General features: G+C 31.8%; 2 protein-coding genes across 2 annotated transcripts; one reads left to right on the top strand and one right to left on the bottom strand.

Annotated features, from left to right (window-relative positions):
- Nucleotides 1-3,838: 3,838 nt before the first annotated feature.
- On the bottom strand, nt 3,839-5,544 carry LOC142544642 (uncharacterized). The gene is made up of 2 exons (XM_075651674.1): nt 4,801-5,544; nt 3,839-4,685 (listed from the first exon to the last, which is right to left on the bottom strand). The coding sequence occupies exons 1-2, from the start codon at nt 5,155-5,157 to the stop codon at nt 4,074-4,076; spliced, it is 969 nt and encodes a 322-aa protein (XP_075507789.1). The 5' UTR covers nt 5,158-5,544; the 3' UTR covers nt 3,839-4,073.
- A 9,755-nt stretch (nt 5,545-15,299) lies between these two features.
- LOC142545846 (putative 1-phosphatidylinositol-3-phosphate 5-kinase FAB1D) lies at nt 15,300-24,868 on the top strand. Its single transcript, XM_075653245.1, has 13 exons — nt 15,300-15,589; nt 16,401-16,656; nt 16,737-16,770; nt 16,909-17,545; nt 18,291-18,435; nt 18,516-18,857; nt 19,231-20,061; nt 20,662-20,996; nt 21,302-21,428; nt 21,525-21,680; nt 22,225-23,658; nt 23,779-24,042; nt 24,189-24,868. Exons 4-13 carry the CDS (start codon nt 16,986-16,988, stop codon nt 24,486-24,488), a joined length of 4,494 nt encoding a protein of 1,497 aa, XP_075509360.1. The 5' UTR covers nt 15,300-15,589; nt 16,401-16,656; nt 16,737-16,770; nt 16,909-16,985; the 3' UTR covers nt 24,489-24,868.
- Nucleotides 24,869-25,521: the final 653 nt, after the last annotated feature.

The raw sequence follows: 25,521 nt of genomic DNA, 5'->3' as shown, positions 1-25,521 counted from the left end.
TATTTAATCTATCTTGTGATATTATTGATCGAAGATAAATTTTTATTAACTTCAACTTCAAGTTGGAGGGAGACGATGGTTCTTGGGATAAAGAGCAAAAGACTCCATTTTTTTTTGGGTATTTTATATATTCGGGTGTTTCAGGTTTGGATTTCATTGGCCATTTAATTGCTCAAAAATAAATGAGTAAGTCTCTTGAAAGACGGTCTCACGAATCTTTATATGTGAGACGAGTCAACTCTAACGATATTCACAATAAAAAGTAATACTCTTAGCTTAAAAAGTAATATTTTTTCATGGATAACACAAATAAGAGATATGTCTCACAAAATACGACCCGTGAGACCGTCCCACTCAAGTTTTTGCCAAAATATAATATGAATTTAAAAAAAAGAGAGATTTTCAAACATGGCCTCCTACAAAATACCATAATCAAATTTTCCCTCGAATATTTTGAGTATGTTAAACTCTATACATATTCTTTAATTACTAATATCTACTATTAAAATATTATTAATATAAATTAATGTATTATAAATTAAATAAAAAATAATATATATCATTCATAACAAATTAATAATACCCCAATTTATTTTTTAAAATTATAAATTAATTAGTGAATTATTACTCTAAAATTAAAGGTGATGTATCAATAATTTGAAATATCAAAAAATAATTATGATTTTATACTTATGATTAAATTAAATATATTAGACTTAAAAAATAAAATAAATTTTTTTAAAAAAATGATCGAAAATTCAGTTTCTTTTTTAATGATTCCTTTTAAATAAATTGCTATCTTTACCATTATCATACATTGATGCATGATTGAATTACTTGATTTACGAGTATCTTATCATTTAAAGCGTATCAAAGTTCTTCATTAGTAGTAGGTGCATTCAATATGGAATATCTAATAACTTTTAATTAATTTTTATATTTTAAAAGTAAATTTTAGGGGTACTCAAATTTCATGGAATTTTAAAAAGTTGAATTATATTAAACATTGATTTTTATAAACTCTACAAAAATATTAATATAATCAAAATATCAATGAAATTTCAATTATTCTATTAAATTAATTAGCACACAAACATGAAAATTAAGATACAACTACAAAATATCAAAAATTGTATTTAATTCAACTCAAAACTTTATTTAAAATTTTCAAAATCACACACAAGCTCTCTTTCTTTATTGGCAAAAACTTGTGTAAAATGGTTTCACGGGTCGTATTTTGTGAGACAGATATTTTATTTGGGTAATCCACGAAAAAATATTATTTTTATGCTAAGAGTATTACTTTTTATTGTGAATATCGATAGGATTGACCCGTCTCACAGACAAAGATTCGTGAGACCGTCTCACAAGATACCTACTCTTATTTATTTTCTCTAATCTCATCATTTATATCTTCCTCATTCTCTTTACTCTTCAAAATATATTTCTATATACATTTTGTCCCTCTTCGGATAGTTGATTGCTCATTTATTCGTTTTTTCGGTAGTTTAAAATCAAAACCAAAATCAACTTTTGAATTCTAGAATTGATTTTTTAATTTTTTTAATTTATGATGTATATCAGTGATTGTTATATTTAATAATAATAAAAGAGGTCCAATAAATTTTAAATCCGTTTAATTCTTAAATAGTTTGATAGTTGTGCAACAAATGTGATAAATTAAATAAAAGAAAATAATTTAAGCTATAATTTATAAAGAAATTTATGATTTATTGATAAAATAATTTGTTTCATTGTTGTTTAAAAAATTACACTTATTTTATGATTTATAATAGTTAAATTTTATAAGGTTTAAAATTAAAATTATAATTTTTTTAACACGTTTATTACACTATATATAGAAAAATCATAAAATTTTATAAGGCCATAGAATTGAAATAATAATAATTTTGTAATAAATAAAATTAATTTTTTTTACTAAAAATTTATTTCTAAAATTCTTTGTAGTATTTTAAATTAATATGTGATCTATCGTATTTTTATCAAATTTATATCAACGTTGCGGTAAATAATTTTCTTAATATGAAAATATCGTTATATATTATCAATTCGAACGCAAAATTAAAATTAAAAATTAACAAGTGGCGCATTTTAAAATTTTACAAACACACACAAACCCACACATATATATACATACATCTAAGGTTAAATTATTTAAGTTTTAAAAAAGTAAATTGATTTACATTAATAAATTTTTTAAAATTATTTCGAACAAAAAATATTATATATGTCAAACAAATAATTATTAATTCAAAGAAATCAATAAATAACTATAAGTTATAATTAAAAGTACTAAATCCACTAAATATGTGAAAATGTTTAAGAAAATCTGTAAAAGTATAAAAAAAAAAAATTTAGAGGACTCCATAGTATTATATTTGCAAATATGTGAGATTTTATGTAAGTCAATAAAGTGTCAAGTCCAAAAAAATCTATCATTTAAAAAAATTATTAAAATTTTGGAATGAATACATATCGTAATCAATAATTAAGAGACCCATATAATTTATTTTTTTAAAAAAAGTGACATATGATTTATTAAAAAAAGAGAGACATGTAATTATTAATATTAGTCTTTAATACACATCAAAATTTCTTACCAATAATTTCATTTTCTCAAAATTTTCTTTTTTTATTTGAAAAATAATATAATAAAATAAAAAATACTCGGACGCAAAATTAGATAGGAAATAATATCATAACATGATTATACTTTGCGTAATAATTAATTATGACTAATTTTATGTCCTTCGCTAAAATTTTACGCACATGCATCACATGTCAACTATCACGGATTAAAATAAAACTCTATGAGATAATTCAGTTTATTAAATAAAAATAAATAATGTACAGAAAAATCCCTAAATATTCTTTAGTAAAAATGGAGCACAGATCACTGAATAATATAATATACACACTTTGTCCCAAATATAAATGTCACGTTTTTTCATTAGTCCGGAATAGTTTAGTATCTATTGAATATTATTTTTTATATTCTTTATTAAATACATTAGTTATTTCTAACAAGTTTTTTATATCATATAAAATCACTCAATAAATTAAGAGAAAAATGAAAATTTTATTAGTAAATTTTGTTTTTTCAATAATTTTTTAAAACGGTGTGAAAACACAAATAAATATAAATAAATGGGAGGGATGAAATATAAAAACAATATTATAAATTTACAGTCGCAAATGAAAATGTTTGATCCTCAAAATCCATATATTTCATAGGAAACACACAAAATCAGACAAAAGCTTCACAGAGTGCAAAAAAATGCATCTGCTTTTAACATTAAAGCCAAACCCAGGAATCCACCAGTCCTTTTTACTGTACCAAAGCCACCCACTGGGAAAGAGCAGTCATTTTTACCGCACACAAAGTCTACTAGTAAATAATCAAGAATCAAACAACACAACACTGACTTTTTTAAAAAATAATAAGAAAGGATATATGTGAACATATAATATCAAGATTTGGTCTGTTTGAACAACAACAGGTTTCTGTTATTTATTTATTTGTTCATTTTTTTACAGCTTTCTTTTTATGGAAGACAGGAACAGAAACAGAAACAGGGAGGCTTCTACTTTTATGTTTGGTTAAATTTGCTTCTCCTGCATTACAGCTTGTTGTTTGTACTGTCATGTTCCTTTTTTAACAAATAACATACAGTCATAATAACAATTTGGTTCAACTTTTTTTGAATTGTTGGCCATTGGATTCTCATGCTGGAATCTTGATGATTGTTGATTGTTATTTTGCTAAATATTTTATTTTCTTTGGAGAAATTTCCATTTTGGGGGTCTTGGAAGAAAGTTATGTGCACTTTTCTCCAACTTTAGCTTCTGTAAAAACAAAGAATCCACAAAAGGGATGGGGGGACATATGGTTCAAAAAGAGAGAAAATAAATGAAGGGATTTTTTTTTTTAAGAGAAGAAAAGAGGGTAAAAAGATGAACAAGTTACATTCAACCAGCTGCTAATTTTTCCTACACTTGTATTTCCTTTTTTCGCCATTTCTTGGATTTAAAAAAAAAGGCTCATTGATTCTCTACCTATGACTGCAGAAATCCAAGAGCATCTTCCTTCCTTCCACGATTTCATCAAAAAAATCATCAAGCTGACCAATTATATTCTCAGTCCCAGACCTCAAAATCCCAAAACAATCCTTCAAATTCTCAACACTTTCCCTTATCCCTCCTTCTGATTCCCAATCCACAATCCCCTGTGAACACCTCATCTCCATCTCCATCCTCAGCTCATCCATTGCTGCTCTGGATCTCCTGAATTCATGCAGCAGAATCCCCGGTCGACCCGATATCTGATCGATTTCACCCGCCACCCTCTGCTGCAGCCTGCTTGTTGAGATCATGAAAGGTGACCCAAATAACAGACGCCCTTCGTATCCGATGTTTCTTGAGAAATTTGATTCAGGCCAGCAGTAAACTAATCCGTAGAGCAGAATCAGGAGTAAGAATGAACTGACATTTCTCATTGCATAAAGCACTCCCCTAAATCCATTGAATCCATTTAGCTTCGATTCTACCGAAATGTTTTCATCGAATTTCAATGAAAGTGGTTCGATTCTTGTCTCTATTAAAGACCTGTTTTCTTCCTCCAGCCCCACGGCCTGTCTTCTGCATCCAGATATAGCCCGGATAACCTGCTTAACCAAGAAATTATATTAAGCAAGACAGAAACTTATACAAGCCATCAAGACAAAAATCTGATCTTTATCAATAAAAATGAATCTTGATTGCAAGTATTCATTCATTCACCTGGCGTGAAAGCTGTGGACTTAAATGGCGATGGCCGTCGAGCGAGGAAGTTATGTTAAGGCATGCAGAGTAGTAATTCTCCATGCCCGAAACACCAGATTTCAGGACATGGCAAACTTCCCAAAGCTTGGAGCTCTCATCCATGTATTCATCAAGCCATTTTTCACCAACCGGCAAGCGAAGTTTCCCCACCAGAAGGGTCATCCGCGTGTGCAAAGATCTCAAAAGGGACAAAACTCTTTGGAGGAACTGGATTGACATGAAATTGTTTGACTGAAACATACGTTCAAGATCATCAATTCCTCGAGTCAAGAAATTGTAGAACCCATTGACGGAGTTGGAGGAAGGATCCATCATATAAAAAAATTATATAGGAAAACAGATACAGAAACAAGGCTAGATAAAGAGGGCAAAGAGAGAGTGGTATTTATATCGAAAGAAGGTGGAATAAATAAACGAAGGAATATCAATGTTAGAAAGAAGCAGCTCAGATTTCTAAGATTGAGAAAAGATTGTTGGGAGCAATGATGGTTGTTTCCTATTGAGAGGAAAAGATGATTGGTAATCTGCCATTTTCATTGTTTTATGCGCACAGAGGAAGAAGGAAACGAAAGAAAAGGGGAAAAACAAGAGAGAGTGAAAGGAGGCAAATTTGAGGGACATGAAATCCTCATGAACTCTCACACAATTTATTCCTTTTATCTGGCTAGGAGGGTGGGGATGGGGTTGTGTTACAGAGTAAAAAAAGAAATAAACAATTTGTACAAGTTTTTTAAAGTAAAATCTTGCTTTTTGGTAATGCTTTAAATGATTTTAGATTTGAGTTGTAACAAAGTTTGACCGAATTGACTGTGATTGGAGACCTTAAACTAAAGTTTGTGTACTCTTCAAATTCCCTTTATTTCTTTTGCTTCTTTGTTTTCTTTTTCTTGAGTTTACTTCTGGCTTCATATGAAATCATGGAAACATTGGTTTAATATTTAGAAAATGAATTTAAAAATAATATTGTACATATATTAGTATTTTCTTTTGGTATGAGTGCTATTCAGCCTCTTCTTTCCTTTTTTTCTTCCTCGAGCAACAGACTTTGTTCCTTTACTTCCCTTCTATTCTCTTGAAATTTGTGGGGTTTTGTTTTCTCCTAGATTTATACTCTCTATTCAATCTTTGTGTACTTTTAAAGGATTTGAAATCATGGGATTCTTTGTATTTGAGTAGTGTACCTTCTACCAAAAAAGAAAATTCAGACTTTTCAGGCCACTCAAACCCTTTTTATTATTATCATATTTTATCTCTCCCACCACAATTTTTTCTTTTTTTTTTTTGGTCTTACAATGTATGATGCTCCTCCTACACCTTACAGTGAACAAACCCTCATGATATTTGAAGCTCAACATTTGAATAATGGCCCTTTGGACCCATCAATCATCCTATAGGGTCGTTTTGGTCATTTGCTGATTTTTTTTTTTTTTAAGATAATGCAAAATTATCCATATTTGATATTTCTTAGTAATTACAAATTTCGAAATTATTTTAAATTCTCGGTGCATCTTTTCTAGGTGGGATAAGGGGGAACAAGAAATCTTGTTTGTATTGGATTGCTGCATTTTCAAATTTTTTTTATGGCCTCGATAGTGCTCGTGGGTTTTCGGAGAGTGCGACATTGGAGAGGATGTTGGCATTTTGAGGTATTTCATTGGAAAGTGGATTTTACGATTTTATTTCTTTGTTGGCCACCTCATCTTGAAGTAAATATTCTATGCAAAATGAATGTTAATATTTTTTTTTTACTATTTCCATCTAGTGTTAATCATAAATTGTAATGGTATATAGTTATCTATCACAATATATTTCAAGGAAAAAAATAAAATTATTTAGGATGGTTCGATTATATGGTCCGATAATGGTCCACGGGGCTCGTAACAACCAGAATTTTACTATATATTGTCTAATGTTTATCACGAAGTACATATTATTGTAACAATAATTCAAATGAAAATTCTTTCGGAGTGATATCCGAATTGGTGAAGTTTATTTTAAAATTTGAAAAGAGAGATCGTTGCGATTATTGAGCTCATATCGAAACTATTGGTATTAATCGAACTATATGTTACCATATGCGAGATCGGCTTATATAACTCGATATGGTGTTTTGGCCTATGTCATGCGCTATAATTTATTCATTCTCCGAGAACGTTTCATTTTCCTCTTAACGATGGATACAACCGTATGTTCCATATCCCCTCCTCCGAAAAAAATGTAAATTATTTTAAAAGATTAATCGTGATTATCTGGAGTGAATGAACAGATAAAAACGTATAACCTTGAGAAAAATCAAATGAAAATTTAAGTCGTCTATTAATTAATCTTACGTCTCGAAAAATTTAATTACTTTCTTGTATGATACTATTTAACTTAATGATATATATGTAGCTACACGTCAACTGGGTAAGTGAGATGCTACCTATACGGCCACTATCCTAAAATACATATAAATGTGAATATTTATCAATATATGTGAAGTATATTAGTTTTTCAGTGGATCGTATAAATATTGATAAATCTTCGTTTTTAAGTGCATTATTGGGGTAGTGCTTGTGAAAGTAGCATGAAATTTGCCCTTGAACTGATATGTACTCGATGTATCAAATAAATGCATGGATATAATTTGCTTGTTGATTATGTAATTAATTGCAAGTTGTTTAATTAGGTCTGTGATAATAATTAATAAATTTTCAAAATTTTAATGCTTTGTGAGGGACCACACCACACATACACAAAATGAGCTTATAGTGTTACCTAGTGAAATTGATCAAAGGCTACTTTGTTTTTTAAGACGATGGTAGCTATCGATAACCATTTACAATATGACATAAAAAGTAATAATTTTTTATGAATTATCTAAATAGAATATTCGTCTCATAAAATTGATCCATAAGACCGTCTCACATAAGATTTTTTTTTTTATATTGAATTATTATGTTTATCATATCATGTAACATTATAATTGTCCCAAGAGAAAAACTTTTATGTTTATCGTATCATATAACATTATAATTGTCCCAAAATCAAGATCCAATGGAGGCGTGCCATGGCAATTGTCCTCCACCGAACCAAAAAATATGTCAAAATTGTCTGAATTTCTCGAAAAGGTTTAAATTTCATACTAAATTTTCAACATTATATTATCTACGAGTGAAACAATTTAGGTTACACATATATGTTTTCATGGATGCACGCATGCATGCTGTCTATTTTGTGACCAAAAATAAAATCAAATCAAATGCAACACACAAAAATTTAAAATTTTCAAAATCAAACTATTTCTACATTAAACGATTTAAAGGAACCAAAGAATGATGATGATAATAGATCAGAAAAGGTTGAAAAATTCAAATTTAATAGAGTGGAGATTCGAGGGAAGTAGTAAAATTATTAATTAACATACAATGAATGCCAAAACGTACAAGATTGTGTTCGAGCAATGGTCATTTCAGGCCCAATTGGCATTGATTCTCACAGCTATTAGTTCACTTTACAGTAATTTTAATTGTGTGTGCTGTCCCTTTGAAGCAGGCAATTATAACAAAAACGAACACTTAAACACTGCAATTTTCCTCCATCTGTGAATAAAAATGAATCATAACTGGCCATGAAAAAAGCGTAGAAATGATGCAGAGAAAGATTCCTTTTCAGCCTTTTTATTTCAGCATAAATCCACTGCCTGCAATCATCAATTATTATTATAAGAAATGGGGATGGCTGCATGCACTTTTATGTTAATGCTAAAAGAGAACATATCTCATAGAAATGAGGCCTACTCTCTCTATTAATGCATGCCCGCCCACCGAATAGGTTTAGCCTGACAGCGCCATGCTTAGGTGGGCGCCGTCCACCACTCTCCTCCTCCCCCATCCAGCCTCATGTCAAAATTACTATTGACTAGCTCTACTGATTGTTCAACTTTGTAAAATAGATTAACACAAGATCAAACCGTCACGAATTTTGATTCTCACAAACAACATTTTCTCGATCGAACTTGTTGCATAAAACTTCTCTAATACTATTTACCCAATACGCACAAAACTTTGTAAAACGTATACATGATTGACTTGGTAAATATTTCAAATCTTTTAACCATTTTAAGTGTTATTTCAAGAAACGTGGTTAACCCACAAATTTGGGGGGAAGACAGGTTAGATAAGTCCAATTGGATGATTCCACGTAATTATATATAACATTTTAATGGTAAGATTTATATAAGAAAAATAAACATGTCTGATATTCATCATGTTCATCGCTAACCCTCTTCGTTCTGTGCCATTATGTACAAAAAGTGAGGGATGATAGTTGTAATGATGTGAGTGGTAATTAAATAAAAAGGGAGGCTACAATAACACAATCTTCAATTGTTTTTTCCCCTACTTTTTCATTGAGTTACAATCCATTGCACTTTTGAGGCTAGCACTAATGTAAAGAGGTTGGATTTTTTTTTTTACAAATAAAATAAAATAGTTGGTGAAGATCCACTTTCAAAATTCCTTCCCCGTTGTGATGCCCTAATGCCATCATCTAAAAGAGGAAATTCCCAAACTATCTATCTATATATATATATATATATATTGTTAAATCGAGTAAGAAAATTATTCGAGATAATGATATTGATAATGACAAAATAACCACAGCCCTATATAATATTTTCCCTCTTAATTTGGAAGGTAAACTAGATGTAATTTTGAGTAGTAATTTGATTGTATATTTTACATAGAGGAACCCCATCACTTTTGGCAGCTAATTAATATTTGCCAATCTTGATTGGGCAAAGCTTGAAGACAACTCAAACTATTGTTGAGTCAATTAAGATGTTGAATTCTTACAAGATTCGTGGCATGGTTTTTGGAAGTACTAATTCTATAATATCAAATTTATTCAATGTATATGTCTCATGGACTATGTTTTTTTAAAAAATAAAAATCACCCCATCAATAATTCAAAATTCTTTTCCCTTTTTCATTTTTTTTTATTTTCATAAATATAATAATCCGAAACCCAATCTTGCAATAATTCTACACACGTGTACTCAAATTCTCCATGGCCGACTAGTCATTCGATTGATCACATCAAGAAACAGGGGAAACAATTAAAGATAAGGGCTCACATCCAACCCAACGTACAATGCATGTGTGGGAATGTTTGAAAATATATTTCCATGTTTTGCATATATAATTAATATCTCTACAGCGACGCTTCAACCTACTTCATCAATCGGATTTTAATAACAATATTAATAATTGGAAATAACTGAGGTTTCTTTTTTTTTTTTTTTTTTTGGTTATTAAAGTGATGAGATCGATTTAATCATTTTAGAAAAAATGGAATATAATAGGTTTTCGGGTGATTGATAATTGGAGTAATAGTAAAACGAAATATGATATTCGGTTGTATGATTTTATATCAAAATATATTTATATTTCAAGTGAAAAAAATTATAGTTTTAAAAAAATTTATGTACAAAATAAATTTAAAAAAAAAAAAACAAAACGAGGCTTAGGGTATAGAGTTAGTTAAGAAGGTTTGCTACTCAAGTATAATATGGACCTGACAGCAGTCAGTTTGTAGGGCTTTATAGGCCCAATGGCACACTCGAATAAAGGCCCTTAGACGGCCCTTTTAGGCCGGCCTAATATTAAAGCTGCAATAACCCAAAGCTGCGGCCTAAGTTTTCTCTTATATATTTAAATATATTTTAAAATAATATTCATACTATTGACGTTTAACAAATTTCCTAATCATGTAGAGATTATACGCGTGAATAGAAAATATAATAATTGATACAATACTTACAATCTTGAAATATATTTATATAAAGTTATACTTGGATATGAAACTCTTCAAATCCATTGGTTCGATTGGATATATATATTTTACACTATATATTTGGATATGAATTAATCTTTTAAATATGACAAAAACTTGTATGATACGGTCTCACGGGTCGTATTTTGTGAGACGTGTCTCTTATTTGGGTCATCCATTTTAAAAAATATTATTTTTTATGCTACCAGTATTACTTTTTATTGTGAATATCGGTAGGGTTGATCCGTCTCACAGATAAAGATTCATGAAAGCATCTCACAAAAGACCTACTTTCAAATGTTTCTTCAAATCTAAATTCTCCGTATAAATTATGATACTGAGAATATCACATATTAAGTAAGATCTTCGGTATATTACTTATATGATATTTTATGCATGGTATATTAACTGCACATGAATATCTGCGTCCAATACGGTATACTTTTATTTTTGGAATTTAGAAAAAAAAAAAGAAGGATTTTTCTAGTTGAGTGTATAAAAGAAACTCGCAAATTAGAAAATAAAATTTGTCGGTTTCTAATATTTTGTAGTTGGAACCAATATCAGAAATTGTTAGGCCCAAATGGGTTTTGATTCAAACTCAAGCGAGAGAATGTGAAAGCCAAGTTCAAATAGAATCTATATTCTACGATGAAGATGAACTTTTCAAATTTTGAATTTCAAGAAAGTGACGTACATAGAGAAGTGTGGATATAATTGAAAGCTAAATAGATGAAGAACTTGCAGTTAAAGTGAAAGAGTCCACACGGAGTTGTGTTTTTTATACATGAGTATTTTTTTTAGGCAATCTCACATATTTTTATTTACGAAGCAAATCAATATTACTCATATTTACAATAAAAATAATATTTTGAAATAAAAACAATATTTTTTCATTAGTGACCCTTGAGACCGTATTACGAAATTGACCCTTGAGACCATGTGTGTCAAAATATGTGTCAACTAATGAGATGATATTCAATATATATGTGAATGTCACCACCTCATTGATGGACACAAAAGTTGGTATGGTTTGTGGACGACATAACAAAACTATATGTATGTATGTATTATTGTTTTGGGGAAAAAATTATACTTTAATCTGATAAAATTAGTTGACATTTAGAAAAGCACAAATTTTCCCCCAACAAAGATTTTGTCAAGGTTGCAAGAGCCACATCTTCAATTCTTGGATTTGTTCAAGAAAATGAAAGAGTAGGTTGGAGAACTAACTATTAGCAATTGAGAGTTGGACATTTGTTTTTGTCATAAACTAATAATTATGTGCTTTCATTTTGTTTTGAAACAAGATATTTTAAAAAAATAAAACACGATATTTAATATCATTGAAAATAAAATATATAGACCACTATAAATATGCCATATTGGCAAAATTAGTCACCAACTTGTTTATTAGCGCACGGAGTCATCGAGTGAGATGATAACGACCATTTCCTAAATTGCAACAAATACAATTGATTCGAGAAACGTAAATCATCAATAATATAAATAAAAAATAATAATAAATAAAAAAATAAATGATGATAAAAATTCAAATAATAAATATTATATATTAATAAAATTTGAAAAACAGTCATCAGCGATCAAACATATGTCTTGTATTAAAAAGGGGACGGTTTCGTAAAAGGCGGATCACATATTCTCTCTTATATTAAAACACGATATTTAATATCATTGAAAATAAAATATATTTTTTAAAAAAATTTAAAACTCAATAACAGAAATACGACCATCAAAATTTTTTTATTGCATTTAGTTTAACATATTTCGAAGGGAAAAAAAAAAAAAAGAGAGCACAAATACCACCGTAAAATAATAATAAAAAGCACAAATACAATTTATTTTTTTATAACAAAAACTCCTATGAGACCATATTATAGGTCGATTTTGTGAGACAAACATGTAACTCGATCCGATCCATAAAAAATATTATTTTTATTATAAATATAGATCATGTCAGCGCGTCTCACGGATAAAATTTAGTTATGTTTAGAAAAACCGCTAATTTTCTCTTGTCTATCAATTTTTGCTCTGATGTATATTTTGTAGGTTGCATGTGTTGCACTTTCAATCCTTGGATTTATTCAAGTGTGGATTCAAAATAAACCTTTTCTCTGTTTGAATTTATAAACCACGAAAAATAGATAATTTAAACCACCATAAAAATGTCACGATGGAAGGAACTTGTTCCACAAGCTAAACGTCATCAATGATTTAATAATCGAGCGTGATAGCTGACCATATTTGAAATTACATAAAAGCTATAAATATATTTGAATATTTTCTTTCAACAAATTAATTTGTTTTTAATCTTAGTTAAACTGAAAATTACGTCTTGACTAAATAATTAGAAAGAGGGAAGAATATCAACCATATGTCGCATCTGCCCATTTTGACTCGCCAACTGAATAGTTCTCCTACTTGTTTTCAAACCCAAAAAAGCTTTTGCATTTCATTTGTTTATTTATTTTTTTATTCTAACTATTTTAATTAAATCTTCTAAATATTAAAATGAAATTTTGTATTGTATTTCTTATATAAAAAGGATAATATTTGTTTTAATAATGATAAAAAACGTATATAAACTAATTGGTGTAGGTTCATGTTTATTATTAGTTTATTACATAATTTCGTTCCTCAATCGAGTCACAAAAAACAAAAACAATCTTAATAGATTTATTTTATGAAAAGAAATTGAAAGCTAAAATATTTACATTTGTGAAAATATAACACAATAAATACTCGATGAATTAATTATCATCGAATTACACAAAAGTAAATTAACATAATTAAATGATAATTAATTAGCACCGTTCATGCCTGTTTTATATTATTATTATTATTATTATTATTATTATTATTAGTATTAGTTCGGGGACTCGAGATCAGCTGCTGTTGGAAGTTAATTTATATTATTATTATTATTATTATATTAAACTAAGAATTTCTATAATATTTAATAATATTTTTGATTTGTTTCAAAAAAATAATATTTTTGATATAACAAATAGTAATTTTTTCATAGATATAATGAAATTGAAAACTCGTCTCATAAAATTAATCGGTGAGACGGTTTCATATTAAATTTTATGTAAAATGAATGGGTCGCCAAATTTAAATATTTAGACAGCATTCTTTAAATTACTAGACTAGATTTTTATCCAATCATATATCCCATTAAAATGGTTTCTTGTATTTCAAGCTAGAATCCCTCTCCTTCTCTCCTTTCTTTTAGTCACCGCCTAGAAGTTTGAATAAGATTCCCATGACAAACAAACAAATAAATAAATAAATAAATATATATATATATATATCCACATGCTCGACAATTCTTTATTTATTTATTTATTTATTTTACTTCATAATATTATATTAATTAATTTAAAATTTTAAAAAGAAGGTAGTTAATTAATTTATTTTATTTAGAGTAATTTTTGACTGTACATTAAATGAATGCCATTTCCGTGCTGCCTGAAATGCGACAAAGGGCCGTCTAGAGAGGAGATTTGAACGATGTCTATTACGCGTATTTCGGGGAGCCTTTTTCTTCGTATGTCCCTTTACGAATCTACCCCTTATCTGTATGTTTACCCATAATATTAATGTTTAATTATATTTTATCCGGTAAATGATTGTCAACCCAATTTGGGACTAACGATATTTGGTCAGAATGGTTTGCTTATACAATTCTTTTTGTAATTAATTTGATATCCTGATTGTAAAAATTAGAAATTGTTACATACATGTAATTTTGAATTGTGCCAACCACTCTTTGTGAACATTTTGAAAAAACATAAAACTCTCTAAACAAATATTAATATGTTAATATATCCTTAATTTTTTATAAAATCAATCACGCTACACCCATATTTTATAAAAACCCAATCACATTTATCTCTATTATAAGTGGTTTTATGCTTGATTTATATAACACGAGGTCTAATATGTTAATTTTATGTAAAGTGTTTTTTGTTTCTTATATTTATTTTTCATAAAAAATGTTGATATAAATAGCCGTATTTAATATTGGTGCGTGGAATCTCACGTTGAGATTTGTATCTCAATTTATTTTTATCATTTTTATATTTATTTATTAATTAATTAATGGCATAATATATGTGATTCCATTATTCAAACTTGATACACTTTAAATCACTTCCTCACGAAAAACTTTAGAAAAATCAATAACATGCTATGCACTTCATTCCCGTGTGTCTATATATATATATATATATATATATATATATATATATATATATTAATTTACAGATATAAATAAAGTATTATAACAAAACAAAATGAAAAGAAATCACAATATAACGATCATAAAATCTTGAGGCAGCCCATGAAATCTGCTTCATTTATTGCGGTATTTTATTTCGTAATGGCAATTGGAGTGAGCGCAAGTGTGAAGCAACTGTTTCATTTAATTTCAAACAAATGTATTTGGTTCGTTGTTTTTCCAGTTTCATACGGATTTTTTGTTCAATGCATTCACTGAATAATAATCATAATTCAAGAACTGATCTTTTTTTTTCCTGCAAATACAGGAACTGAATGTGAATGTGCGTGTATGTATATTATGATATATATATATATACATGGACTGGATGTTGAACAGTACAAGATTGAATTTTTGAGCAGTAACACAAGGCTGTGGGCTCCAGTGGAGACGAAACATAATTGCTTCGTTTTCATTCCTTCTCTTACCCCAAACTTTTTCCTTTTATTTTATATTTTATTCAACTCATTCATCTCTTCCACTCCTTTTCGGTTACTTGAATTCTCTGATTCAAGATTTTCAGATTTCTATCTATTGGAGCTAGAGATATCATCTGGGTTTCGAGATTGAGTGGTATTTTGTGGTACAAGTTCCAGATTATGATTACTTGTTCATCGGATTTGCCCGGCGGTTAGTGTGTTTTGAATCATGTCAATATTATTGTTTTGGGCTCTTGGAATGATTATTTGAATCCCAATATTTGGAATCAGATTCACAGTTGGATATTGTTTTGTTCCAGCTGGATTAATGTAATTTACCTTTCTTGAAAATTACGATTAATTACTTACCGGTGCTACATTGACTTGACCGTCAATAATCAACCGCCCATAAATTCTTGGAGGTTTTGGTAGTTGGTTCTTGTTTTTACTTTGCATTTCAAGATTGACTTCTTCAATTGGGAATTCGAAGCTGAGCCGATTGAAATTTAAAATTTCATCTTTTAACTTCGTTTTTTCTCGGTGCGGCAATCAGTCTGTCTTGGTAATTCACGTTCTTGGATTCACATGTTTATTTTTCATTTGCCCTTTGAAGTTCGATGACGGGAGTGTGTGAAGAGTTGTTTTCCTTGTCTATATAGTGATGGCGGTTGATTGAAACTGAAAATCTTTAATTTGAAACCACGATACGAATCAACCCTTGTTAACTTGTATTGTTTGACTATAATGAATTAAACTGGTTTAATCTTCAAGAATGATTGTGTATAACTACCGCTACGAATTTTCTGGATACGACTTGTATTCTTTTTGTTGCTAAACGCATCTTGGCTGTTCCTCTATGTATTTGATCGGCCAATGCATCAGTTTTCAATATAATTACTTTCTTGCAAATTCTCTGTTGATGCGTATCTCTGTCTGCTGTTCTATTTGGGATCTTGAGTTTTTATCAGTCTTTTCATCGAATTCAGATTGAATTTCTGATTTTGTTTACTTGTCATATCCAGGTTGACAGGGTTTGAGGATCACACATAATATGTGCCATTATTGTGGCGCACATTTGCCGAAGTCAGGTAATGCACTGACCAGGAAAACAGGCATTCTGTGAATTCTAGTTGTGCGCACTTTGTTCAATTCCGCAAGTTCTGCTGTGAACAAAACTACAAGGATCCCATAATCGAGAAAATTTTAGCTCTCAAGAAATGCCATCAATCAGTCCATCTGATGTGTTAAGAAGCAGTGAAAGTTCTGAATCAAGCTGCAGTAATCTCTCAGCTTTATAGTATTTTTACATATTATTTGATAATATTTTTTCTGCACTTACTTTCACTCTTATTTTGCAGGTGATGTTTCAGTTGATGCAAACCTTTCTGATAGGTGTGCTTTGTTACTTTAGATCAGTTAATTATGTCTAAGAAGCTTGATCAGATAAAATGGTTTTTGTTTAGTTTTGAGAGAATGCAGATGCATTTAATTTCCTTTGAGCTTACTCTTACTTTGTTTATTTCCTGTCAGTGGATCTATTGAAATAAGCCGCCTAGAAAATTTTGATACTTCTTCAAAAAGGCAGGACTACTCAAATTTACCAGTTAATGGCGAACATGATATTGGGAGAAGTTAGCAGAAATATAGAAACTACTGAAATTGGCGAGGTCCGGGAAAGAGCAAACGACACTGTGGAAACAGCCGGTTCTTTACTTGATGATGGATCTGAGAAGTCACATTCAGATGAAGTGGATGCTGAATTTTGGCTTCCTCCAGAACCTGAAGACCAGGAGGATGATTTAGTGGGTAGTGTAGCAAATTATGATGACGATGATGACGAGTGTGGCGATGGTGGGGCATGGGCTAAAACTAGCTCTTTGAGCGGTTTTGGAGAAGAAGGCAGTGGAACTCAAAAATTCAAAGAGGAAAAGCTCAAAGCTATGAATGATGTTAGGAATGGGAAGTTTAAGGCCCTTGTTAGTCAACTAATCAAGTCAATGGATGTTGATTCATCTGGAAATTATTGTGAAAATTGGGTGGACATTGTGACTTCTTTATCATGGGAGGCTGCTGCTTTTGTGAAGCCTGGTGCACACAAAGGCACGGCAATGGATCCGGATGGACATGTGAAGCTTAAATGCATCGCAACTGGTTCTCGTAACCAAAGGTAACAAGACAACCGTGTCTTTTTCCATTTGACCTGTGTCTCAAAATCTGCTTTTTGCGTAGAGTGTTGGAGATTCCATTATGTCGCGGCCTTTGTTATATGTTGACCATATGCTTGACACTTGAACTTATATTCATCTTATCTCCTCACGAAATTTTAGCTTAACCTGTACGGTGTTTCAGTTAATATTAATTGGTCTCAAGATGGATTTTTTACTTGGTTTATTATGTGCTACAGCATTATACACGGGGAATCTTATCTAACTATTTTGCATTTTTTTTGAAAGGTCTTTGCATTAATTAAATAGCATCACCTTGAGTTTCTAATTTTCTGATTGTTAAAAGGGTCGAGGTCTCACCTTTATGTTTAATTACACCAACGGTCCAAATTTGATATCCATGCGTGGAATTCCTGGAGTCTTGATAACAGTTCATAAGGTTCATAATGTACATATCTACATTGGCAACCTCAAGGATATAGAGGTCTACACATTAGTGTTACGAAAATCGTATATCTGGAAACAATACAATGTATCTTCAATTATGGACATCAAAATATGAAAGAGTTAATGATTCTACATTTCCTATAAATATTTTAATCATGGATCATTGTACGATTGTGTGCTTTATGTATCTTCGAAGAAATGCTGTTTTTTTTTTCTGAATGCAGTAATTTCTAATTTAATGCCAGTAATCTCTTTTGTGAACTGCATATTATGAACGGAATTTTTCTTTACGTTCTGTAGCCAAGTAGTTAAAGGGTTAGTGTTCAAAAAGCATGCTGCTCACAAACACATGCAAACGAGGTACAAAAACCCAAGACTGCTGTTGATCCACGGGTCACTTGATCTTTCTTCTGGTGGATTGTTCTCATTTGATTCAATGCAGCAGGTAAAACATGAATTTCCTGTTTCAATCCAAAAACACGATTTCTGTATGATCATCCTTTCTGATTGTATATTCATTCACAGGAAAAGAACAATTTAAAATCCATTGTTGAGATGATAGACATGTACCATCCAAATGTTATTTTAGTCGAAAAATCAGTCTCTCGTGACCTACAAGAGTCTATTCTAGCTAAAGGGATCACACTAGTCTTTGATATGAAGCTCCATCGCCTGGAGAGAGTCGCTCGTTGTATCGGTTCACCTATCTTGTCATCTGAGGTTACAATTGGCCAAAAACTGAGGCAGTGTGTTTCCTTTCATATTGAAAAGTTTGTGGAAGAACTTGTTGTTTCCACAGAGGCTGGAAAAAAGCCAAGTAAAACGTTAATGTTCCTTGAGGGCTCTCCCACTCGCCTTGGATGTACTGTAAGTCTTCCTTCTCTGAAAGGATCTTTTTTTTTCCTGGTGTAAGAAAGTATTTTGTGGGTATGACACAGAATTTTCTATTTCCTAAATGATATCCTGTGTATAACTTGTGGAAGAAAAGATGATAGTGTGCTAGAAATCAGGCATTCATTGTATGGAACACTAGGAAAGTGACTAGCCGATTCCTGCTACCTATTAGATTCGATTTTGTCAAAATTTGGGTTTAGAAATACCAGTTAAACTGTTTCCTACACTTCTTTTAATAACATCGTCATTCTTTCATCCGTACAAGCTTACCTGGAATTTTTTTTTGTATGAGTCATGTTGTTATTTGTGCATGGCCTCTATAAACTAACACACTTTTCATTCCCAGATTCTGCTGATGGGAGCAAACAGCGATGAATTGAAAAAGATTAAATGTGTGGTCCGATGTGCAGTTGTCATGGCATATCATTTAATCCTTGAGACATCTTTCCTTATAGACCAGAGAGCAATGTTTTCCACGATTTCACCCTGTGAAGTAGTGGATCTAGCACTCACCAATAATAAATTGATATCTGTTGGCTATGACAAGACTAGCATTTCTTCCCAAAATGAATCTGATGCAGAAGTTGATGCATCATCTACTCATGATATACCTATTTCTGATGGGGTCCACGGAACAGGGTCTCATTATCCAATCGCACTGTCAGAAGAAAATTCATCATCTTCGTTTGAGCCTTACAGCACGGCAACATTTCCTGGATTAACTCTTTCAACATCTATTCAAAAAGTTATGGATGATAGCTTTCCTTGTTTTTCAGACTCTTCTCTGAGTAAGCCCATTTCACACAATTTCAATGGAAGAAACGAGGATGGCCAATCTGAAAATGATATTCAGATTGCTATGGATTCAGACGTGGTTGACCATTGTGATACTAAGCGTGAGGCTAAATCTGAGGGGGACAATTTGCTTAATCATGAGAAGCCATTTATGCCAGAGTCTTCAGATGCTCAAAATCTGAGTGATGGTGCTGAAGAGCAAATGCATAACAAGGACGAGATAAGCTCAGTATTGGATTCCGAAAGTATTTTAGTCTTGATGTCCAGTCGCAATGCTTCAAGAGGGACTGTTTGTGAGCAGAGTCATTTTTCTCATATTAAGTTTTACAAAAGTTTTGATGTTCCTTTCGGAAAATTTTTACGGGATAATTTACTCCGACAGGTTAGTTAAACATTCTAATTTTGAGTTCAAGTCATATTTTTTAGAACTTTGTTTGGCATTTTCAAGGTGGCATAGTGAACATATTTTTTCAGTCATGCGATGGTGTTTTGCTTAACCTAGAACATGATGCTCTAGATGGATGACAGAATTAAACCTTAGCTTTAGAAGCTTGCTTGTCATTACAGTTATCAATTATTTTTAAGCTTGTTTTTTCCCTTTAAAGGGTAAAATTCTACCAAAATCTGAAAGACATGGTCCCATGGATGTGCAGTGGTTTTAATAATTCCTATCTTAAGTTTATGACTCAGTTTTAGCAAGTGATATGATTCACTCGCCTAATGGCATCAATAGTGGTATTACCCTGCTTTAGTGATATTCTCAAAAATTAGTTATTTTCATCCTTTGGTCTATGAAGTTGCTTTTGGACGACAGTATTTGAGGTTGTTTTTTCCTTTTGTTCGAACATAACGTTTTACTATGTTATGTTGAATTAACTGATTTTTTTTAACAAACCTGGTCCTTTGAAATGATCTGTGTGATTTCTTGATTTTTCTTTTATATATCTGTTAGCATAAACTGTATAGAAAATTTTCTGTACAGGCACTCCAGTGTAAGACTTGTGGTGAATTCCCTGAGGCTCACTTTTACTACTATGCACACCATAATAAGCAACTAACGATCCAAGTGAGACGTCTTCCTGCTGAAAGAAATCTTCCTGGGGAAACTGAAGGGAAGCTTTGGATGTGGAGTCGCTGTGGTCAGTATAAACTGCATGATGGAAGCTCAAAATCTACAAAAAGGGTGTTGATATCCTCGGACGCACGGGGTCTATCATTTGGAAAGTTTTTGGAGCTCGGTTTTTCAAACCAATCTTCATTCAGTGGTCGATCTAGCTGTGGTCATTCTTTTGATAAAGATTTCATCTACTTCTTCGGGTATGGAAAATCTCTAACGATATCGGAAGGTCTATTAGTTGTGCTATTCCTTTAGCTTAGTGTCATAATATTTTCATTTCCAAAGAGACATATTATCTCTAGGTGATTGTCATGGAGAAGATTGTTGTCTCCTTTATGAAGTGTTTTCTTTTTCTTTTTTATTATTGTCATTATCTTTCCTCTCGGTTTTGAAATTCCCCCTTTTATACTACTTTGTATTGTTGCTCAACAATGACCTTTTAAAAACTAGACGTAGCCAATTTTTTTGTTATTTATCATTTTATATTTCCTGTCATTGTTTGCAGATTAGGCCCAATGGTTGCCATGTTCAAGTACGCTCCAGTTGCAACATATTCGGTTTCTTTGCCACCTCAAAAGCTGGAGTTCAGCTGTTCTGTCAGAGGAGACTTTCTTAATAGAGATTCTGAGGATGTATGAATGGTTATAAAATTAATGCTCTTGTATCCTTGCCCACGAATCTGTGATCTGCAATTTTTACTTAAAGTTTGTTATATTTCACTCTTTCAGGTGTATTTGAAAGGGATTTCAATGTTCCATGACTTTGAAGAGTCTTTGAAGGATATAGGAACTCGATATGCTGGCGTAACTCTGAATATTCAAGGATCAATCAAGGAATTTTCTGACATCGTAGAGACGTTGAAGCAGGAAAAATCTCAATTTGAGGTCATCATCTGCTAATTACTTTTTCTTTTTATCATCTTTTATCATGTGGTAAAAGGGCAGAAAGAAGTATCGTATTGAAGCATGAAATAAGCTGATGTCCTATTTACTGTGATATGACCGTGTATGCTCTGCATACAAGTATTTGCATATGGAAAATGGAAAGCATAGTTCCACTATTTTATATGAGCTCTGATTTTGTTTTTCCAAATGTTATTTAGGAATTAATTTTAGTTGTTTATATTGGTATTCTCTCAAACCTGCCTCATGTCACCACGGTAAAAGGTTGGATTCTGGTCTAGCAAATTGTTATATCATGGTTTGGTAATATTTGTTTTCGCTGTTGTAGACGGAAAGAAAGCAGTGATTTGCTAAGACTTAAATCGTCGTTGAACTTTTTTTTATCATTCACATATAATAAGAAGAAATTACTTGATGTCAGAAAACAACTTTTAAGCTATATTTTCTAAAACTTTAGTTTTAATCTATATTTCTTTGCCATCTTATTGTTAAAAAACGCTTAACAGGGTCACGACTGTTTTTCTAGGTCGACATTAAAGATTTGGTAAAGAATGGAAGCGAAGGAGATCATGTTTGTAACTTTCTAAGTTTGAATAGACTACGAATGGAGCTTTTGCTTGAATCATATCTATGGGATCAAAGACTACATGCATTACTCTCATCCGATCTTAAGGTGGTAGATACCAAATCAATTAACTTACAGCCAACCAAAGAGTTACCACTAGAAGAGGCAATTGCAGGGCAAGAACTTGATACAACTGAGATTGCTGTTGAAAATTCTGACAGTCCTCCCGAATATACTTCTGGAGCTGAAAATAAGTTTGACATATCTACTGATTCCAGTGAGTTTCCAATTGAAGACATTCCGATTCATGGACCGGTTGAAGGATCTACAGAAGAAAATTCATGCTCCATAGATGAATTGGATGAAAAAGGATCAACGGTTCCTGATATCTTGGTGAAACCCACTTCTGAAGATTATTTTGATGATATTAAGAGAAACTCCGGTGAGGGCAATTTTGTCCAGACAGAATCAATTGCTACTGAAGTTGAGTCCACTGGTTCTGATGCAAACAGTTCTCTCAAAGGTGACCACAATCTGTCTGTTTCATCTAACCTAGAAAATGATAGAGCTTGGATATGGGCTCCATTTTCAGACATTCGGCGTGAATACACGGAGGATATCCAGAGAGGATACTTGCCAAGATTTGAATCTTTAAACAGCCACGCGGCAGAATCTATGGCTCAGAAATTGATTGCTGATGAAGGTTCTCGACTGCACATTCCTCTTGGTACCAAGGACTATATTGTGACCGAATATGAGGATGAATTGTCAAGCATCATAGCTTGTGCTCTGACATTTTTGAAGGATCGAGCTATCGTATCGGAGGATCCAACAGTGGATGTTCGGAAAGAGAGAGGAATGGATGCTAAATCAAGCGGGAGTTCTCAGAGCATGACTCGAACATTCTCTTTGGGTTCTCCGCGTTGGTCTTCATTTGGTTCTTCAGATTCCGACACCTTTCAATCTCCACTCGCCATTTCATCAGAAGATTCACATTCATCCAGTTTTGATGGTTTAGATTTGTTGGATTCTTTATTTTCTTATGGTGCTGGCCACCCACAAGTTTCTTTGGGTTCAGGGAAGAGTCACGGGAAGCATAAATACTCTGTTATAAGTGTATATGCAAACCAGTTTCGTCAGTTACGAGATCGGTGTTGCCCTTCTGAGATCGGCTATATTGCTTCTCTAAGCCGTTGTAGGAACTGGGATGCCAAAGGTGGGAAGAGTAAATCTTTCTTTGCCAAAACCTTAGATGATCGATTAATTATTAAGGAAATTCAGAGGACGGAATTCGATTCTTTCATGAAATTTGCTCCAAACTACTTTGAGTACATGAACCAGTGCTATGAGCTGGGAAACCAGACCTGTCTTGCTAAAATTCTTGGCGTCTATCAGGTGAATTATATTTGCTTTGATCCTGGTCCAAGTCATCATCAGTCCACATCTATTGTGGAGCTGTTCATAAACTAGTCCTTTTTTTTTTCCACTCATTCTTAAGAATCTAAGCTATTTTAGGTCGTCATTCGAGCGAAGAATGGTAAGGAGGCCAGGCATGATCTCCTGGTGATGGAGAATCTTTCATTTGGTCGGCATATAGCTAGACAGTATGACCTTAAAGGAGCTTTACATGCTCGATTTACCGCCACTTATAATGGTTCAGGAGATGTTCTTTTGGATCAGAATTTTGTCAATGATATGAATGTTTCACCTCTCTATGTAAGCAGAAGATCAAAGAGGAATCTGCAGCGGGCTGTGTATAATGACACACATTTTCTCAATGTGAGTTGCACATTTTTCTTCTGTTTCTTAATTGTTATCATCTACTTGTCATTATATCAATGTGGGTTACTTATTTTTCCTTCTGCTTCTTAATTGTTATCATGTACTATATATCGGACTGACCTTATGTTCAATTACTTTTTTAGTCAATCAATGTGATGGACTATTCTCTTCTTGTGGGAGTGGATACTCAAGGTCGTGAACTGGTCTGTGGGATCATAGACTATCTCAGACAGTATACTTGGGACAAGCAAATTGAGAATTGGGTTAAATCTTCACTTGTTGTTCCTAAGAACCAGTTGCCGACTGTAATCTCTCCCAAAGAATACAAAAAGAGATTTAGAAAGTTCATTGATACACACTTTCTGAGTGTACCGGATCACTGGTGTTCCCGAAGATCTAAACCTTGCAAACTGTGTGGTCCTGTCGAGGAAAATGGTCTGTGACTTATGAACTCCCAAAAGAAAGGTGCCGACAATGAATTTTCTCATTCAACAGCTCAATAGCAATGGAGAGATCACTCTGGTTTTTGTGAGATCTTTCCATTATGGTATAAAACAATGGCTTCTTCATTTTCAGGAGACTGGCTTTTGTTAAATCTTCTTATATAGTTATATTGTATATAATTGATCACAAAATCGTAGCCCCCTCTTATCCTGCTACTATTTTCGGCAAAGTTCTGAGGGTGTTTTGCTATCCCATGGTAGGTTGCACATATATATATTTTTCTTTGTATTCGTACAAGTAATTGTAAAATATCACTGTAACTCAAATTTTTTTTGTTGATTACTTGCCGCAAAATACAATCATGGATGTATTTCTTGAACTATGATATGAATATTCATACGCTGTTCAAATACTTCTAAGTTTGATTACTAATGGGATGATTCTTTGTAATGCGAAAATATTGATTACTATCCGAAATAAAGTGATTCATTTCAGATGCAAGTAAAGCAACACCTGGATTTTACATGCAAGTTAAACCTTTGGATATGTAATTTCTGTTTAGGCACATACCTTATTTTCCTTGGCGTGTCTGTCTGATAATCTCTCCAAGTAACAAAAATGTGGCAGTGTAAACATGGAGCTTTGTAGTAGTGTATTTACGTAAGCTGGGTTGAGTTCTGATATTATTAAACATTATTCATCAATCCTGAAGATGATGTAGGGACATAAACAGGGTCAGAATCCAACTTTGAACTGTGTTATGGCACGGGTTTCATTTGAAACGAAGTCTTTCTTTTAATGGGGTTTGAATCATTATCTGCAGCATGGTCCCTTTGACGTGACTTTCGTTTTCAACTTGGGAAAATCGAACAATCTCCACTTCGAAGATCATTATAATATCTACTTTGAAGCCCAACAAACTTGAAATTTTGAGATACTGAAACGATATATATTGCAGTCATTATATAACTGGATAAATCTATTACTAATATATATATATATTTTCATTATATAACTGGATAAATCTATTAC

The sequence above is a fragment of the Primulina tabacum genome, chromosome 5, assembly GCF_025594145.1.
Source record: "Primulina tabacum isolate GXHZ01 chromosome 5, ASM2559414v2, whole genome shotgun sequence".
Taxonomy (NCBI): domain Eukaryota; kingdom Viridiplantae; phylum Streptophyta; class Magnoliopsida; order Lamiales; family Gesneriaceae; genus Primulina; species Primulina tabacum.
The sequence above is the reverse complement of the archived record's forward strand: the minus strand, read 5'-3'. Positions and strand labels throughout refer to the sequence as shown.